Source organism: Lampetra planeri, chromosome 4, assembly GCF_965212315.1.
Source record: "Lampetra planeri chromosome 4, kcLamPlan1.2.h2, whole genome shotgun sequence".
NCBI classification, from domain to species: Eukaryota; Metazoa; Chordata; class Hyperoartia; order Petromyzontiformes; family Petromyzontidae; genus Lampetra; species Lampetra planeri.
Window position 1 is genome coordinate 25846694 of NC_136110.1, and position 16791 is coordinate 25863484.

The following is a 16791-nucleotide window of genomic DNA, read 5'->3' on the forward strand; positions in this document are numbered from 1 at the left end:
TAGAAGAAGACAACCTGACGATGCAGGCAGTGATGAGGAGGAAACTGGCACTATTTAATAGGACACATGTAGGATGGACACCAACAGGAACATTTAAAGTGTTTGGAAAAAAGAAAGGAACCGGAAAGAGTGGAAGACCTCACAGAGAATGTCTTGGCAACAGAAGAGATTGTGCCAGAAAGATGTGGCACTATTTGAACATATTATCACAAGACGGAGAGGAAAGTGGAAACAAATTGACGAAATGTGCAGTGGACACCTACGGGGCTATCTGCCCATGGATCGTGAAGATGATGATGGTGATCTCGCAACGATGTCACTGCTATGATTGCGCATTTGGTCGTAACTTAAAATTTACTTAAAATCATGAGAGACCGCGACACACAGCCTATGTGTATTGGATAATAACTGTTTGTGATTTTTGGAAATAAGAAATAAACTTTTTTTTGTAAATTTGTTATGCTTATTTGGATTATTTTATGTTAAACCTCAACTGTGGCATTTTACATTTGGGCCGCAAGTGAGATATGAATTGTACTGACATGGCATTTATTTATGTAGATGTTTGTGAAATGACTCTTGTGGCTTGATACATTCTCACTTTTCTCTTCATTAACTATCCAATGTAAATGTTTTTATCCTGTTCAGTTTAAGCACTGGCATTGACAAATCGCATTTGTTTAATTTGCTTGCAAGGTAACATTTATTTGGTTTATAGATGACACGGACCACTGCACACATCCACGGTTTGCATAGACTGACATTTCTGGCTTTTATTACACTAGCATCTCAGAATGTGAAATGCCCTGCTATAACGTACCTTTTGGAACACTCAGCTTCACATTTAAACAAGTGCTGTACAGTAAAATTAATCATTATATTCACTGCACACACCGTATTCCGTGCAGAGTTGATGTACACAAAGATCCCCCGTAAAGCCTCAACAGACTGTTGGGGCAAGTGCTGTTAGCGAGCACCTATGAAGCCCGGCACAGCACACGAGGGGGTGGATGGCCAACACCATGACCAGTGGTGATGTGTACACAACCCAGCAGGTATTCAATTGAGACTGAGTCGACCTAGGGGAGGCCCAGGACCGGTTCAGGTAATCGTCACCAGTGTTGACCGTGAGCGGCAATCGAACTCAGGTAGCCGGGTTCGTAGCGCAGCGCGCTAATATTTGCACTACCATTCATGTAGAGTGAATATCCGTAGAGTACACATATATTGAACCAAATCTGTCCGGCCAGGTGGTGGCTCAGTGATTGAGCGAGTCGCTCGCAATTGGACGTTTGTGAACTCAAAACCTGGGTGGGGGTGACTCAGCCCATCGTCGCTCCGGAGTCGATTAATTATGATGACCACTTTTGTGAGAATTTCAAACAGTGGTTGTCCCATGGATAGAATCACCCGCCCATTCGAGGAATGTGGAATTTCCGCCACTGGTTCGGGGCTGTAAACGGGAAATGTGCACCACGTCAAATGCTCATTTGAGCAGGAAATCTCTTTGACTTAACTTTGAACGGTGGTGAATTCAGCTTGTATTGCGTCCGTTTGTACAACTTGCGTGCAACATTTTAAACCCAACACCAAATTACAAAAATGGAATCATACTTTATTTGTTGAGTACTCAACCACATTGCACTGTGTGTACATATCTTTATTAAACATCTTTTTTTTAATTTACCGACATTGTACACATTTATGTTCGTTTCAAGTGTTATTTACAGCTGGAGTATAACTGCACGTGATGCTACCGAAACATTAATGCGTGCATTGAACTTACTGTGACGGTCGGGGTGAAACAACTTTAGAAGAAAAGAGAGAATGTTTTTTTTCTTCTTCTAGAAGTATGGTGACAAGTACAGAAATATGATCATGAAAGAGCAGTGGCCTATGCATAAAGCATGCAATATAATAATGAGGGCTTGATTGAATGTTGACTGTCAATCATCATTTCTTCTTTAGACTTCATCACATCACAATCAGCAAGCTCTCAACTATTCTGGACGTTATGCTACCCATGTCCAGCACTGGCTGTGAGTGACGTTGTTCTTGATTGACTGCATATATGCCACGATCTACACAGTCGTACGCATATACACTACTTATTATGAATTTGTATAACATTGCTCTACTATCCACCGTTCTTCCACATTCAGGTTGTTAGGATCGACATCTTAATTTTGCATCGGCAAACAATGCCACGTGTAAGCTTGTGTAACAAACAAAAATAAACAAATAACACTGAATGCAATCATTGATTACATATAATCCCTGCACACTTGCCAAGGCCAGGTTGGAGACAATTCAGCCGTCCCCCCCCCCTCCCTCCTTGAAGAGGAAGCCAAGATGGTCACACTACGGAGATGTATTCAATAATTCACACTTGATACCTGCAGGTTTCACCCGCTCAAATCTGTGCTCGGCTGGAGTGGTAGCGACTTACGAGGGAGGAGCCACTCCGAAACAAACGGGGTCTGTCTGCCCTCGGGGTCCATTTGCCACTCGGTGTTCTGCCCACGCTCTGCCTAGCCGGCGATGTTGCGCCCGGTGCGGTTGGGCACCCCGTTACGGGAGACCTGCTGGCTGCAGTCGCTGGCGTCGCACACGCCCGGCGAACCCATGTGGCCGGCGTAGCCACGCTGCCCATCGTGGCCCCTGTGTCCACGAGGTCCGGGGCGGCCGGGCAGCCCGTCGCGAATCAAGCCGAGCACTCCAGGAACACCTTGCGCGCGCGCGCGGGGGTCGGACAACAGACGAGAGGGGATTGTAAAACTGAACTAAAACTATTTTTTACTGGACCGGGTAAAGCTCACTGAGCTACTGTCTAGAGCTCTTTTTTCAGAAGCGACCTGGCTATCACAAATGATAGCTCAACAAAGTGGAGTATCACGTGGCTATGTATAGCATCCAAATAAGCTTGACGCATCTGATTCTAAGTGTGGAGAGAAAAAGCTGGCGGACCCGGAGAAGAATCCACGCGACCACGGGGAGAACATGCAAACTCCAAATATACAGGTGTCAGGGTCGGGATCGAACGCACGACTTCCTGTATACCAGGCAAGGTATTTAACATCTTGCCACTGTGGCGCCCATAGTAGGAGGGAGGGGAAGCTATAGTTACCCACGTATCAGTGCAATAGTCAGCCATTGAACACGTAGGCTTTTGCGACCGATGTTATGATTCTCAATAGATGTTTTTGGCGTCAGATCGCACGAATAAAATTATTCAGTTGCACCGCTAGTGTGTTAAAGAGCAATTCACAACAATGAACAGTTGGGCACCGGACGTATTGTTTTGTGTTGTGGATTACTCTCCACCACAACCGTGCTGCTGCTTCTGCAGCAGCAATAATACGTTGCCACATTTGTCCGCGTGACAAATGTGTCAGGTGGAGGAGGATGTTTACCACACATTCTACTGAGACGACCTGACCCGAAGACAAAATCAATCACGAGTTGGGCATTTCCTGAGAGCTTTTGCAGTTCCTGAACGTCGTGAAAAAGTTCCCAATAAACGGAGCTACTCGTCGGACCGTGCCGAACATCACACGCGGTAGAGCCAGTGACAGATCGGGGAGCCACGCAGCACAACCGCCCCAAAAAAAACCCATACGCAGTGGAACACAGCCACGTGCAGAGATTCATACCTGGTGGCCCGGGAGGCCCATTGAGTCCAATCAGAGATGCTCCAGTGGCTCCAAAATCACCTTGGTCTCCAGTCTCTCCTGCACAATACACGTCAGCCGTGAGTCACCAATCCCTTACAACGGATTAGGGCGTTGACTTCTCCTTAGCCTCTACTGCAAGGATGAGCTAACCATACCCTGGTATATAGGCGTGATATGTATTCTACATTTCGATTGAAAGCTTTCGTGACTGCAGGGATTCATCTTCTTGGTTCTTTCGGTAAAGTCACGTAGAAGAGAAATAATAAAATAATAAAAATAAAACATAATAAAATAATTCTACATGTCAATGATGCATTTATATGCATTTGATTTCTCCCTTGCAAGAGCCATGGTTTTGTTCTGTGCCATTCAGAGATTTTATACTGCCGGTGATTTAACCGAAAAATACACGCTACCCACTTCCAGACTGAACACCGAAAATGTCGTGACGTTACTTCGAAAAAGAGGCCATGTGTACCAAGGACATTTGAGAATTACCAATATGGGAAAACCACGTAACATCACCGCCAACTGGCAGACCGCAAACCATGTGCAGGCGGTTGCCGCATCCACCTTGCGTCGCCGTTGGTGTCCCCTAGGCCAGCTAAACTTCCTCAGGGCAATGGGATGGCTCAGATGCGGGCAATTAAAGCGCCCCGTGATACGTGAGCTTCGGATCGAGGCTTCGAAAAGCAGAGGTTGGATTTCTGGCGGCCGTGAGCCTCAGATGGCCAATGTGATGCCGACGCACTGGCTCAGAACACAAAGTGGTCACCTGTGATTCAAGGCGCGTTCTCAGAATCAGAATATTTATTCATAGTGGAGGAATCCGATGAGCTGTAACGCTCTTAATTGCAGGCTCACGGCAGAACTGATTCTTCGGCCGTTGCCGATCATTGCTACAACTCGTTGGGCTCTCATGAAATTGTCTTTTCCGAGACCAAGGTTCTCTGCAAACCTCCTGGCTACCATCAAAGGTTTGTACACGAAGCCATACAAATATACAAACACAGACATAATTTCAACCGTGATGATGGGTACAAACTTAGTAATCATTGGAAATATGTTATCAACCACGCAAAAAAGACTTAATTACACTTTTTTGGACCATCTTATCTGACAGGCACTATTTTACTTTACTTTACCGAGTGTTAACATCCCTAGTGTTTAACAGTACTCTCTTCATTGTTCAGCCAGCATTGGTATAAACATGGGCATCTTCGTTCTTTTCTATCATGTGTATCAGGCCTCCCCTCCCCCCTCTCTGTCCATTGTGTTGGCGTGTGCAGCAGTAGTCGCTTGCGCTCAACCGCGTCCAAGCCGTCGCCCATCCTTTTGGCCCCGCCCCCCTCCCCCTCCCGATGCGTTGTACGTGGCACTCCGTGCCGTCTTTGAGCCCCGCCCCCCTCCCTCCCGATACGTTCCATTCATTGGCTACCACATTCTGATGAGCCCCCCCCTCTCCTCCCCCCTCAACTTGCTTTTAAGGGATTACATCTTGAATCATTGCCTCACTTGATGCAGCTAATCTGGCTGTGACGGTCCCACCTGATGACGGAGACTTGTGTTACCTCCGAAACGTCGTGATCTTTATTTTATTTTTATTAATTTTTATGTTTTACCTACGTGACTTTACCGAAAAAAACCTAAGAATATGAATCCTTGTAGTCACGAAAGCTTCAAATCTAGAATTGCAGGCTCAACTTGGTCACCGGTAACCACAATAAAACCCGTCGCATTAGATTTAGTTTGCACTTCATTCTGATTTGAGCATTAAAAATAATATCGGTTTTTTATGACCCTTGGGCTACACCCATTTCAAACCCTTTAAAAAAGTCTGCCTCAGCAGCAGGCCATGCTTTCCCACCTGATGGCGGACGCTTGTGTTGCGCCCGAAACATCGAGATTTATTTTATTTTATACCTACGTGACTTTGCCGAAAGAACCAAAGAGTATAATATCGGTTTGATAAATGCAAAAGGTGCACCAGCTAGTGTAGCGAATAAACAATTAAGGTATCTTAAAAATGGTTCCGCGTTATCACCTTTCGGGTTATGCATTTTATTATTTGAGGAAACTTAAATGAAACTTCTCTGTTCCATTATGCCTATAGTACGATTAGATTATGAGGATTTTTGTGATGATATTTAGTGGTTCTCTGACTTAAGTTGATGACAACTTGCCTCCAGATCTGAGCTCATCAATGCTCTGTCTGACAAATGTTCAATCCATCATGTGCTACTCCTCGACCCACCGTGATTGGACGAAAGGCCCATAGAGAAGAAGGGGCATTGTCTCAATCCCTGAGAAAGATGGCAAGACATTTTAGCCCACTACCAAGATCAGTTGGATAAGATGTTTGACACCGGCATTTCCTACTTCAGTAGTGCGCAGAAGCACGCCGTGTCAACTGTAGAGCAGAGGTCGCAAACGGGTTTTGATTCCTTACCCGTACCCGGCCGGGTACGGGTACCCGTTTGTTTCCCTGGTGCGGCCGGGTACGGGTACGGGTAGGACGTGAGTCACTGGTGAATAACCGTTTGTCACTCATTTCCCAACGTCTTGTCTCTTCTCACAATTCAAGTTCCTAGAATCAACCCACCCGCGTCTGCAACATGGCTTCATCCCAGAGGTCGCAATCGGGTACCCGTCCCCGTACCCTACTCGATACCCGGCCGGGTACGGGTAGCCGGTTATCGGGTAGGGTACGGGTATCGGGTACCCGGTTGTGACCTCTGCTGTCGAGGTGCCTACCTGTAGGGCCCTTGGATCCCTTGTCCCCTGGCTCCCCATGGTCGCCAAGCAAGCCGGCTTCTCCATTCTGACCTGGGGCACCCACAGAACCCTGCAAAGACAATTCACACATTACACGATGCCCGCATCAATGGACACGACTGGACCACTGGTGCTTTCACTGGCTCTTAAAGACTTGTCACAATTCACAGATTAGTGCACGTGAGAACTGATCTGGTGCCGTTTGTCCAAGTGATTTGGCAATTTTTCAGCAAGGGTAGTGATGTAACAGAGAGAAAATGAGAAACAATAAAACATATATGATATAACAATCTATCCTATCCTCATTCTTTATCTCATATTAAATTTTAATAAAATGCGGTTTGAAGCTGATATGCGAATCAAGCTACGTGCCGAGATACTTGCACGAGGAAACAAGTTCAACCCACGGTTCCCCCGCCGAGATAGAGCTGTCAGAGTAGACATCAAAACAAACGGCCGGTGTGTGTGTGTAGTGGGGAGCAGTAGTCTAGCGGTTAGCATGCTGCACTACGAAGCTGGTTACCCGAGTTCGATTCGCTCTCACGGCCAACACCAGTGACGATTATCCGAACTTGGCCCTGGGTCACCCCTAGGTCGACTCAGCCTCAAATGGGTACCAGGCGGTCGGGCGTGGTGCAGGCCACTCACCCCCTCATGTGCGGTGCCGGTGCTCGCGAACGGCACTTGCCCCAACAGTCTGTTAAGGCTATACGGGGGATCTTAGTATTTGTGCGGAGGACGGAGCGACGGTGAGCGGATCCATGTGTGACAATACCACTGGTCCTGGTAGGCCCCGCATGCCTTGAGGCCCAGGTGGCCCCAGGACGGCGCTCTCCCCGCTCGGGCAGGCGCTGCCACACTTCCTCCGCATGGCGTTGCTGTACAGCGACATCTGCTCCAGCACCAGACGCTTGCAGACTTCTATCACGTGCGCCCCTGCCAGCGACAGGCCCTGTGTTTTTTGCGTGCGAGGGCGCGGAACGTCCCGCTTCGTTAGATACTCGTTGGTGGCTTCAATTGCTCGTGCAAAGCCAAAGACAGCTTCACTGCTGAGAGATCATTGCTGAAAGGTCATTGCTGATTACGGAAAGATGAAATATTTGCACGCAATAATAATAAAAAAAAAACCTTCTGACATCGTGTGTCTAATATTGATGCACGGTCCTTTCATCTGTTTTTCGGCTGCAAAAAATGGCAATAAAGGCTTTTAGATGCAATGGTAATTGGACTCAATGGTACGGGTGCAGCCCTGCAATTACTTGTTCACTGCTGGCAGAATGGCTCCCACTAGATGGAGAGAGCTCAAGACAGCCCCACTCGAGGGTAGTTTGGCCTCCTCTTCCACGCCGGCCAGACACGTTGGAAGGGACGTGAGCGCCCACTCTTTGCCTCACCGCACGCGACCTGCCGATCGGCTAACTTTGGTGAGCCCACTTGCGCTGCTGGGTGGACAGATGGCTGGAGGATTGAATAAACTTGCCGGCGGCATTGCTTCAAAATGCCACTCCATTGTAAGTGGCGACGATTGCACCAATCGCAAACCCAATGGGCCACATTAAGTGTTCCGTTCAGTGCAGTAATTAGGTTTAGCCCTGTGAGCCATTCGGCTCTTGAATCGGGTGCAACAAACAAAAACATGAACAAGAAACATCTTCAAGTGACTACGCGCAACAGAAAAATCCAGGAAAAAACACAGCAAAGCCTTCCAGAAAAAGCGGTGTATAACAATGCTGTGTGCATTGAGTTGTGCGAGCGTACCTGACGGCCCGGTGATCCGCTGTAGCCGGGAACGCCTGCCTCCCCAATGCCCCCCTTGATTCCCACCTTGCCCTGTCCCCCATGAGCCCCGGGGAATCCTCTATGGCCGGGGTGGCCCATAGGACCCACGTCTCCCTGGCTTCCTTCCTACAAGCAGACACAGACGAAGATCCCCCGTGTAGCCTTAGCAGACTGTTGGGGCAAGTGCTGTTAACGAGTAGCATCTATGAAGGTCGGCACGGCACAAGAGGGGGTGGGTGGCCAGCACCACGCCTGACCGCATTTGTCTCCCTAGTGGCGATGTTTACACACCACACCAGGTAACTCATTTGAGGCTGAGTCGACCTCGGGAAGGCCCAAGACTGGTTCAGATAATCGTCACTGGTTGTGGCTGTGAGCAGGAATCGCTCGTTTCGTAGTGCACAAAACACACACACAGTCAAGCACACAGGTGTACATTCAGTGTACGAATACAAGAGTGTAGATCTCGTTGTTTTGTCACATTGTCTCAACACAGGCCCCAAAGGCCATTGACATGGAGTGGTCAGCAACAGAGAACAATGGCGATAGTGTAGCCAATGACAATACGTTTATTGAATTGAGAACAGGTTGTGAAACTTAGGATAGGAGACGATGGGAAGGAATTCCAAAGGTGTGCAATACGAAGCAAGGAGGAAATATAGAGCTATAATGCAAATTGCTGTCTGTGTCAAGCTTTATATCTATATTGAAAACCACTTTTTTCAGAACTCCCTTTTGTGTTTGATTTGTTGTCCTTTACCCGCACCTCCGATCAGCACGGTCGGCTACGTACGGTGCGAAAGAGGTTCAACGTGCATCCATCCAAGCTTTCCAGCTCATGGCAATGACTACGGTGGCAGTGGCAAAGGTTTGACGAGGAGGTGACCGACAGAAATCATCGAGTGTGAGTCGGAGCAGCGCCGCACGCGCCAGCGGTGGCAGCGGACGTTTCGTCAAAGGCAGTGTCACGAAAGCAGCCGCTCCATCACCTTACCTGCCCATCCTTCCCCTTCACGCCTTTGACGCCCTGTCAAGTCAAGCGATTGTGAAAAAATGCCGACGCGGGCACACGCACACGCACACACGCACACACGCGCACACGCACACGCGCACACGCGCACACGCGCACACGCACACACGCACACACGCGCACACGCGCACACGCACACACGCACACGCACACACGCACACACGCACACGCACACACGCACACACGCACACGCACACACGCACACACGCACACGCGCACACGCGCAACCATCCGGTTAGCAAAGTTCTCATCGCCCGAGCGACAATTCACGTGGTCTATCGGCCCCTCGTGTGTACTCTCCTCCAGCGCTGTTACACCGCTCCTGTCGAGCCGCATTAAACCATCTGCTCAATGATATAATTTAATTAAACAGTTAAATGCCAAATGGCTCATTTGGGATGCGCTAACGACCGGAAAATGGATTCTGATTAAATCAAATCACTCTGCTATGGAAATGACCCCACGAGCATGTCTCGCCCCGCGGGGAGGAAGCATATGCAGGGATATTCTTGACTGGATACGTGAACTTGATCCACCCTTCTAAACGTCGCTAATTCCATACGACGGAAGCGGCAGTTGCCGGTAGAACACGAGGGCTTTGTTGTGCTCAATCGCGTACACTCAGAACGTACTTCTAAGAAATGTACCACAATTATAGCCAGAATTTAAAAGAAAAAATATATATATTAAATTTAAAGTACCTGTTTATGGAGCAAGTTACCTTAATCCCAACGTGTCCTGGAAGTCCGTCTGGGCCGATGCCACCCTAAAAGTGGCAAAAAAAATTGGTGCCGTTGTCAACGTTTACCAAGTTTACCAGACTCCGTCACACGCAACACATCAAGGTATCATCTATCGCGACGTAATTATATTTAGACAGCAGCCTTCCCTGCGTGGTTCAATGTTGGCGAAGGTGTTTCCTAAAAAAAAATAAACAAACGCATCTCGAGTGATCTTCCAACTGCGCATAACAGAAGCGTTTAGAAGGATGCAAGTGGCGATGTGATGCGTAGAACACGCACGACGCTCCACGCTGACAAGCGACCTGCGAGACTCCGAGGTGCGGACACCCAAGACGCGGATTAACACGGGGGGGGGGGGGGGCAGTGCCGGGCTAAGCTAGTGCGGGGCCTGTAGCATATGTTATAAAGGGGCCCTAAATAAAAATAATAAAACCACGTAAATATGAAAACACGTAAATTTTTTACTTGCATAGTAAAGTAATTGTATTTTTTCATTTGCTATACAGCCAGATAATACGACAAATCGCTCACCTTAAACACCCAGTCGTTGATAAAAGTTGAAGGCGGTATAGTACTATAGTAATAGAGCAAGTGCAGAATCACTGAAGCGGAATTGATAGCCTGAAAGCATTTGGCACTGGGGGGTGGGAGGGGGAACCCTCTCCAGCCTTCGAGAGTCGTGTTTAACTCACGGGGCGAGACTCACGCGCGTAATCTTCATACCACAAAGTGTGTGTGTGTCTGCGCGTTTAGTTGCATTGGCCGAATTAATTTTGCTGTTTGGTGATGATTATTTAACAATGAATAATACTTTCATGGATACCTCGCTCTATATCATATGCATACAACAGCAACTGTAATATGTTAAAGGGTTGTGTATCATTACCGGCATGGTATTGGTGTATAATGAACATGAGAATAGATTGTAATCACTGCAGCATTATGTGCCGCGTTTAAAGGTTATCTTATGGATGCAATCTCTTGAAGATTTGCAAATGCCACGTTTGGCATAATCACAACCATCGGCGTAGAGAGTTGCTCGATGGAGAGGTCAATCTTCACACTATCGGTTATTTAATACCCTCCAAATTAATGCTTTGTAGAGGGAATGTCCATTGAACATTGTGCGGACCCTTTTATACTTTATCTCTACAAGACAAAGATCCCCCATAGAACCTTAACAGACTGTCGGGGTGGGGTAAGTGCTGTTAGCGAGCATCTATGAAGGCCAGCACAGCACACGATTGGGTGGGTGGCCAACACCACACCCGGCCACCTTTGTCTCCCCAGTGGCGATGTTTTTACACACCACACCGGGTACTGATTTGAGGCTGAGTCGACCTAGAGGAGGCCCAGGACCGGTTCAGATAATTGTGAACCCGGTGTTGGCCGTGAGCGGGAATCGAACTGGGGTCGCCAACCGCTACACCACCGCTCCCCCCCCCCCCTCTCTCTCTACACACACACAGACACCTTTCAACAATATTTGCACTACAGTATTTGCCTTCCATTCCCGCACTAACGACCGTAGAGAAACGAGAGTCTCACCTTGGGTCCTTGCTTCCCAGCCTCTCCAATGTCGCCCTGTAGATGCAAAACGGGATGAGTCATTGAGCATACACAGCAAAGCCGGCGCTGATGGCTACACCTGCAGAGCAAAACGAAATCAGGGCTTTCAGGAGCTCACGGGTATGCCAGGGTAGCCGTAGGCTCCAGTGCGTCCCGGGAGTCCAGCCTCTCCTCGTTCACCATTTATTCCCTGACGGGAGGGTGGGGGGCACACACAGAATCAGAATCTTTATTTAGGCTGCTGGAAGAGGAGGAGGAATACGATGAGTTGTAGAAGCTCTTTTTCACACAGATGTCCAGTGTCGGGTGGCAGGACAGCGGTGTTCAGCGTGTCGACATGTCGACGATGATTTTTAAACGTTGCGCGTGAACTGTGATATCGTCGTAGCGATGTTGTTTGATCGAGGTTTATATATATGTGCTGCGTGTGAAAAATATCATCTGTTGACACGTACAAGTTTTCCTTGTGGTCCCTGAGCCCCAGGAATGCCCACATGGCCTTTTTCACCCTGTAGGAAAACAAGTAGAAGTTACGTGAAAATTGTGAAGTGCGTGATAAATCGGTGACTTGGTGCATGGGCACAATCCGGCGACATTTTTGTTAGCTTTGTCCCATTTCACTCGTCTCATTTGTTCTTTGCAAAATAAAAATGTTCTGCCTCATCCCGTAACTTCTGGGTCTCTCCGTTAGCCTGAATATAACAGCATGCCATTCACACAAATCATAAACAGTCGATTCGAACGCGTGAAACCAGTTGCACACATTGTGAGCGTGTGTGAGAGACGAGGAATGGAACACGTCTTGAGAGCGGAAACACCGAGGAGATGGAGCGAGAAACTCAGCTCCACGTGTGCAGGTGCCAAGGTGGATTGTTGTATCGCCGAATCGTGAGAATAGGCGGTGGCTTGGGGAGGCCTTCATCCAGCAGTGGATTGATCATGGTTGATGCCATTTTTGAGCATGAGAATCTATGTGAATGTATGAATGCATCCACATTCCCCTATTACTTACAGTATACAACCCATTTAAGGCATGTAAGTCAATGTTATATTATTTATGTATCTAGGGGCACTGCTGTGGCAAGATGTTAACTACCTCGCCAGGTATACAGGAGGCCGTGGGTTCAATCCCGACCCTGATGCCTGTACATTTGGAGTTTGCATGCTTCCGCACAATAAGCCACTTTTTTTTTTATCTATCATTTGTGACCAGGTCGTTTCTGAAAAAAAATATATATAGCTCAGTGGGCCTTAGCTGGCCTTAAATAACAATCGTTTAGTTGAATAGTTCTATTTCTATCTAAAGCTTTCGTGACTGCAGGGATTCATCTTCACGTGACTTTACCGAAAGAACCAAGAAGATGAATAGTTCTAGTTTAATTGTTTTTTTTTCTGATGATAAGCAGCTCAGACTGAGAGGCACTTTATAAGGGATGTGGCTGAACGAGGCACAATCGGCGGTGGTGGTGGTGGTTACAAGGAGAGAGAGAGACATGGAGAGAAAAGGCTGCACCGCCACTTGTTCAGACCTTGGCACCGGCAGGTCCAGTTGAGCCAGGTCGGCCCATGTCCCCCTGCTCACCCTGTAATGTTGGCAAAGGGTGAGACAAAGCAAAGTCCAGGGCAGGGAGATAAGGGAACGGAAGAGGGGACAGGGTGGGAAGGGCAATAGGGGCGGAAGAGAGGGCGGAGTGAAAATGTACCTCCGATTAGCACGGTTGGTTACGTACGGTGCGAAAGAAGACCAACGCACATACATACATTATTGACGCTCATAATGGGAACGGTTGTGATGGAAGAAACATGTGGGAAAGAAGGGGCATAAGGAGAGGAAGAGAGGGCAAGAGGGTGGGAATGAATATAGACCATAAACTTGGCTGGTAAAGTTAATCACAAATCTGTGCTGTAATTACAAATCAATTAAGTTACTAATTTCAACATGAGGTTTATGATTAAAGACAACCTCTAAATATCTACACAATCTCAACACATTCGTCAACAATACTGTTTTCTTTAAGAAAAAAATATATATAATAGGTGACATTTCAGGCAATGGCTTTTCTTCACATCAAATAAGTATCACAAAATAAATCGTCTGCGTATCATCAACTAATTTGTCAAAAAAATACACATAGTATCTACTTGCATAATACTGACAACAGTGCAAAGGCAAGCTTAGAGAATGACATAACGTAAATAAGCATTAATATGCGCGTTTAATGAAGTCACATTAACTTACGTCAAATCCATGAGTTCCGTCTATTCCTGGAATGCCTGGGTCACCCCTGATGCTCTGCAATGGCAAGAAGGCATGCGTGATTCAACACCACGGAGAAGTCTGCATTGACGACAAAACACCCTCACAATTCCACCTGCCACAACAATTAGACCTGAATGTGACACTGGTATGATGCATGTCTTTCCGTGCGCATTGTGGAGTTTCCACTGACATTTTCCCAAGTGGCAATTTTTGGCCATGCTGTGTTGTTTCTAAGGTGCAAAACAAAGAACTAATACATAATTTAATTATACGAAATAATAAAATGTACAGGTCACATGCAATACCACATTTGTGGGAAATGTCACGATGCCTCAATAGACAAAATAACTAAACACATACTATATATGCTGAGAAAACACATTGGCCAATGAAGACAAGTCTAAAGTTCGTCTAATAATATGATACTGACAGTTTTAATACACGTAATAAATAAAGGCATTGTTACCTTTTTCCCTTTAACTCCGTTTGGTCCAATTGGTCCTGGCAAACCCTAAGCAACACAACAATTCGCGTCAATGTTAATTTGTCACGGACGTGGCAGAAAAGTAAGGTTAATTCGTTTAAAATGACACAAGGTGAAATTCCACTGTCTGTTTGCATGATAATAGCAACATTAAATCACATTTTAAGCTAAAAACACAGGATATTATTTTTTAACACAAGTTGAGCAAATATGTTATCAATGCAATGTCAAAATCGCTTCCAATATATGGTTTTAATAATTGCTTTTTGGTATCAACCCTACCTCCCGTGATGTATGTATAATGAACTTTTTTCGCACCGTACATAACCAACCGTGCTAATTGGATTGCGCGGGAAGTGGGAGGTGATGGACTGTCAATGCAGGCAATAGAATCTCAGCTATTTAAAGTAATCTTGGTCAGATTAAAATCTTGGTAAGATTAAAACACAGATGTGCAGAATCTGACGGGATTCAAAATGAACCTGGTGCCACCTCCCCAAAAACCGAAGCATGTCCAATCTGTGCCCATCACATCACTCACAGGAGGCAGAGCGAACCCCCCGTACTCACCATTGAAACCTCATTTGCCAGTAAAAAATATGATAATTGGTTTGTTACCCTTCTATCTGGCAACAAAACTGACACCTTTTTTAAATCCTTTATATTAAGTTCGCGTGCTTGCTTGCTTGCGTGCTTGCTTAGGACCGTGCAAATCTTTCGGTCGTTTTTTAACCCACTTCCCGTCATCCAATCGAGCTGACATTTTCCACACAGACTCGTTGTGCCAGACAATTATTGTTCGTGAAAAAAAATTCCCAAAATTTTACACTTTTTAGGCAAAATTTTTTTATTTTACATATATTCAAATAGAACGCATTCATGGCTTTGGCTGAACGTCACAGTGTAAGAGCCCAGAGCGTAACCCCTCCACAGGCCGTGGCGGAGTAGCGCAGTTGGTAGCGCTCTCTTTTCCCATGCCAAAGGTCGCGGGATCGATCCCCGCGTCCTCCACAGGCGAATATATTTTTAAATCCTTTATATTAAGTTCGCTGCCACGCATATAAAGGATTTATAGTGAAAAACTTTGTTTTTACGGGTTATACTTATTACAAGGAGTCATGTTTGCATAGACCACAATATCTGCAGTCATAATGCAAACAAAAAACACACAACTCTGATAATGTATGCACTGTCCCATACTCGTCAACGGTGGCGGGTTCACGTTGCTGGTGTCTCACTCACTGGTTGTCCTTTTGGTCCTGGTTCTCCCGGTATACCTGCATCTCCAACCACACCCTAGTTGACACGCACGTTGCACTCAATGTGAGAGGCGAAAACGTTCAGGCGGGTCACCTGCACCCGATCGACGGCTCTTAAGCGCAATGCAGAGTGAGAGGCAGGGGCGTCCCCGCGGGGTGTCGGGTAGACTGCCCTGGGCCCTGCGCTTTGGAGGGGCGGATGGGTCCCCACGCTTCATCGTCACGGTGTCAGGTGTCACACTTCCGGTTTAGTTTCATAATCAGAATCTTTAAATTTCGATTTAAAGCTTTCGTGACTGCAGGGATTCATCTTCTTGGTTCTTTCCGTAAAGTCACGTAGAAGGGAAATAATGAAAGAAAAAAAGAGAAAACATAATAAAATAATTAATTTAAAATGTTGTATTTTTAAAAAAATTATTATTAAAATAATAAAAATAAAACATAATAAAATAATTATTTTATTATGTTTTATTTTTCTTATTTTATTATTTCCATTCTACATGAATTTACCGAAAGAACCAATGAAGACAGACTCTTTAAGTATACTGGAGTACATACAATGAGGTCTGAAGCTGTTTTTCACAGATGTCCAGTAATGTATGTTGAATTTCTTTCACACCATACATAGTCAAACGTGCTAATCGATAGGGGCGGGTGAGAACGTTTACAACAACAAAACAGTACAAAATCATGATAGCAGTGCTAAGTATAGGAAAGGTAAGTTTGAAGGTGTTGGGTGGGCCCACACGGTGTGATTTTCCCGAGGCCCTGTACACCCCCCTCCCCTGCCCTATGGATGGCCCTGGTGATAGGTTTATAGACACCTCATGAGATCTAACGACCTTCCCCTCTTTACCTTCTTTTATCACCTTCGTTGACAAATCAGATCAATGTGTATCAGCAGAGTGTTGGCGAGAAACATCTTGAGAGGTTTTAAAATAAAATTCAGTTTTCTTGATCATTTCTGATAGTTTCTGTGCTACCATTATTACTTACAGTCCCTTGGGGGTTGTTTGACCATGCTTAATCGTGATGGTCTGAAGCACAATATCATATATTATCAGCAGGTTCTCCACAACGACAAAGGTGGCCAGGTGTGGCGCTGGCCACCGGCCTCCTCATATTCCGTGCCGGCCTTCGTAGGTGCCACTCTCTAACAGCACTTTGCCCAACACTCTGTTAAGGCTATACGGGGGATCTTTGTCTTTTGTAAATTAT

The 16791-nt window shown here is 46.4% G+C and overlaps 1 protein-coding gene across 1 annotated transcript in view; it reads right to left on the reverse strand.

The window, feature by feature from the left end:
* Positions 1 to 1594: 1594 nt before the first annotated feature.
* The window catches only part of LOC144717977 (uncharacterized), a 29566-nt gene continuing 14369 nt past the window's right edge, over positions 1595 to 16791 (reverse strand). Inside the window, exons 13-26 of the mRNA XM_078593836.1 lie at positions 15557 to 15610; positions 14297 to 14341; positions 13810 to 13863; positions 13100 to 13153; positions 12026 to 12079; positions 11689 to 11760; positions 11550 to 11585; positions 9980 to 10024; positions 9223 to 9255; positions 8208 to 8354; positions 7225 to 7401; positions 6429 to 6519; positions 3654 to 3731; positions 1595 to 2728 (exon numbers count right to left, since the gene is read on the reverse strand). Coding sequence (XP_078449962.1) covers positions 2532 to 2728; positions 3654 to 3731; positions 6429 to 6519; positions 7225 to 7401; positions 8208 to 8354; positions 9223 to 9255; positions 9980 to 10024; positions 11550 to 11585; positions 11689 to 11760; positions 12026 to 12079; positions 13100 to 13153; positions 13810 to 13863; positions 14297 to 14341; positions 15557 to 15610 — 1137 coding nt within the window. The 3' untranslated portion in view covers positions 1595 to 2531. The remainder of the gene's footprint in view (positions 2729 to 3653; positions 3732 to 6428; positions 6520 to 7224; positions 7402 to 8207; positions 8355 to 9222; positions 9256 to 9979; positions 10025 to 11549; positions 11586 to 11688; positions 11761 to 12025; positions 12080 to 13099; positions 13154 to 13809; positions 13864 to 14296; positions 14342 to 15556; positions 15611 to 16791) is intronic.